Source organism: Mizuhopecten yessoensis, unplaced genomic scaffold, assembly GCF_002113885.1.
Source record: "Mizuhopecten yessoensis strain PY_sf001 unplaced genomic scaffold, ASM211388v2 hete_36113726, whole genome shotgun sequence".
In the NCBI taxonomy this organism is placed as follows: domain Eukaryota; kingdom Metazoa; phylum Mollusca; class Bivalvia; order Pectinida; family Pectinidae; genus Mizuhopecten; species Mizuhopecten yessoensis.
This window is the reverse complement of record NW_018484117.1, coordinates 1-2,893: the sequence shown is the minus strand read 5'-3', so window position 1 is coordinate 2,893 and position 2,893 is coordinate 1. Positions and strand designations below refer to the sequence as shown.

The following is a 2,893-nucleotide window of genomic DNA, read 5'->3' as shown; positions in this document are numbered from 1 at the left end:
GATTACTTCTGTAGGAATGAAACTTATACTTCATGGAAGTTGTGATGATGATTGTGTATTTCAACTTGATGGTACTCTTGACCTTAAAGCAAATTTGAATGAATTGCAGTTGCCAATCAATGATTCTGTTAAGAACCGATATAATAATGTTGTCACTTATCATTATAACTGTTAGCCGATATATATACAGAAGTTGGCACTTTGTGACAAGTTAACACATACAGCTGTGAATATTCTTCTCCTCTTGCAAAACAACAAGAGGAATACATACTTGATGGTAATAACACGTTCCCCGGAGCCTCTTTGCTTCTCAACCTCTATGTGGGCCCCAGACACCTCTCGAATGGCATTGATGTTACATCCTGCTCGTCCAATCACTCGACTGATAGCTGCTGATGGCACCTGCACTTTCTTGGATCTGAAACAATGTTATAACTTAATCAAAACTCCATTTGATTTCATTTTCAAACATACTAATTTCACCTTTGACCAAATATGGAGATAAAATTTCCAATCTTATGGTAACATTTCCGAATCCTTTACATATGAATTACCTGTCTCTGCCTGTTGGACCTTTAACATCAGGAGCGGTTGAGGATTTCCTGAAAATGAAATAAAAATGCACTGTCAGGATATTTCAGAGCTGCATGAGGCTGTCATTAAACATCAAAACTCAACATATACCAAGGTTTTATTAGAGCCTGTTTTAAGTCACTAATACCTCAAAGAGCTTTCTCTAAATACCTTCAAATGTGGTTTTGCAGAGGTGTGTGATAGTACAAAAACGCATAAAAAGTTATTGTAGATTTTGTGCTTGGCTAGTGAAAATTTCCTTTTTCTCTCTCCAATTTTTTTATAAATTTTCCATGGCCATGGGGGCTAGTACTCTGAATAAGTTATTGTACAAAAGATTATATTTTTTGTGTCTTTTGTTTTGGAATACTGGTACAGATCAACCACAGCTATACATGTAACTATAAAGACAGATAAAACACTCCGAAGGGATTTATTTGCCTACTTTGTATGTATATATTACACAGGCAACACATAATAAATATCAATGGTAAAGTTTGAATCACGAATGGAATAAAGAAGAAAGAAACTCACTTTCTAGTGACTTCCTTCCAGCCTTCCTCCTTCTTTTGTCCCTTCTTTGGACTATTGACAAGGGACGACGTTTTCACAGAAAGATTTGAAGGGGTGGTGGTCACTTCGACATTGCCCTTGTCCGACATTGGATGAGAGTGGTGATGTTTCTTGTTATCCACATCAGATCTGCCATAAAAAGTAAAAATTGTAAAAATAATTTCATAAATCAAATCATGCATCAAAATATGCAGAACTTCTAAAACAAGATACTTTAGAAACTGGAATACAAAATTTCATACCTTTTTGAGAATTACCACTTGATTGGAAGTAAGTTTATTCACAAGCTGTCACATATATACTAACCCAGAAGATTTCACTTTTCCTCCCGTTTTTTTCATTCGTTCCAGCTCTCTGTCACTGATCTTCATATTCTCAGGTAATGTTCCAAAGTCATCCAAATCACCAATGCCTGACAGATATGAAAAGCAAAGATATGAAACAGATCTAAATTCACTACATTTCTGTACATTAATAAAATCTGGCAATACCTATTTCTAAAGCAACACACAAAACAACCTTATCTTCTCACTCCACAAACCTAGAAAACATCTGGATTCTTCTGTTAAATTTAAAGTAACTTCTTCCATCAAAAATTAAAGTGTCCAACCATATCCAATTACTATTTATATTATTCATCAGTGTCTCTATGGTGTCCCCGTAACCTGCCCTACAGAAATTTGTCTTACCTGTGCTCGCATTCTTGAGCACCTGATCACGCTCCCCCTTTTTCTTGCGAGTGGCTGTGCTGTTCCTGTTGTTTGCTCGTCCTGGACTTGGCCGCACAGTAATGGTGGTAGTTGTTGTGGTGATGTCACCACTAGAACTAGACATTGTAGGGATTGGCATGTTCTCCACATCTGGGTATCGCTCACGTTTTTCGCGGTTTCGTTTATTTTTCTTGGACTCAGTTGAGTTCACCTTGCCACTTTCCACTTTATTGTTGGTGTTAGTGGTTGGCTTCATGCGGTTCACTTTGCTAAATTTTGGCTCCGTGTTAGTTGTAGGCAATGCTATTCCTACAGAGCAAAATATCCAAATTGTCACTTTCATTGTACAGAATTGATATCAATTATTAAATGTGTTTCAAGGCATTTTATTCCTACATTGTTTTAAAATTTTCTTTTTACAATAGCAAGAATAACTTTTTTACATGATGGTAACAATTATGTCATGATTACACAACGCCATATTATGCGACAATAACTAGACCTTTAGCATGTGTTAATGACTGCTTTGGACTTAAAGAAGTTTTGTGAATACTGACCAATAGTGGACACAATGGTGGCTGTTGGTGGTTCCATGACTAAATCCTCCACATCATTACTATCCTCTGACCCTGGGTTCTCCTCCACACTGTTACATTCAGGCTCCGGAGACGAGTTCTTACTGTCATCTACACTGCAGTTCACCAGACAGTCATCCTCACTACAACCCAGCAAAGTGTTACTACATTACAGCAGCAAGTATCACAGGACACACAGCAAACTAAACTTGGTGTATTAAATATCATAGATAAGGTAAAGGTAAAAATAATGAGCAAATCAATTGTCCTCCACCTCTGAATAAACCTTAGTAGGGTAAATGAACAAAGAGCCATGACTCTAGACCAAATTTCACAAATAATAAACTTGGCAATTGTAGGCGACACAGTGTATAAGATATGCCCTACATAAAGCGATGCATGATGAACAAAAGGCGATAAATGTACATAAAAGAGATCCAACATCAGTATGTGACACTACAC

At 36.9% G+C, this 2,893-nt stretch overlaps 1 protein-coding gene across 1 annotated transcript; it reads right to left on the bottom strand.

Moving 5' to 3' along the window:
- Nucleotides 1-156: 156 nt before the first annotated feature.
- On the bottom strand, nucleotides 157-2,595 carry LOC110444391 (ankyrin repeat domain-containing protein 17-like; the record flags this gene model as incomplete). Its single annotated transcript, XM_021488771.1, has 6 exons — nucleotides 157-418; nucleotides 555-602; nucleotides 1,108-1,275; nucleotides 1,453-1,558; nucleotides 1,836-2,165; nucleotides 2,414-2,595. Coding segments are annotated over 6 exons (1,081 nt in total), but the record flags the coding sequence as incomplete, so codon positions are not given.
- Nucleotides 2,596-2,893: the final 298 nt, after the last annotated feature.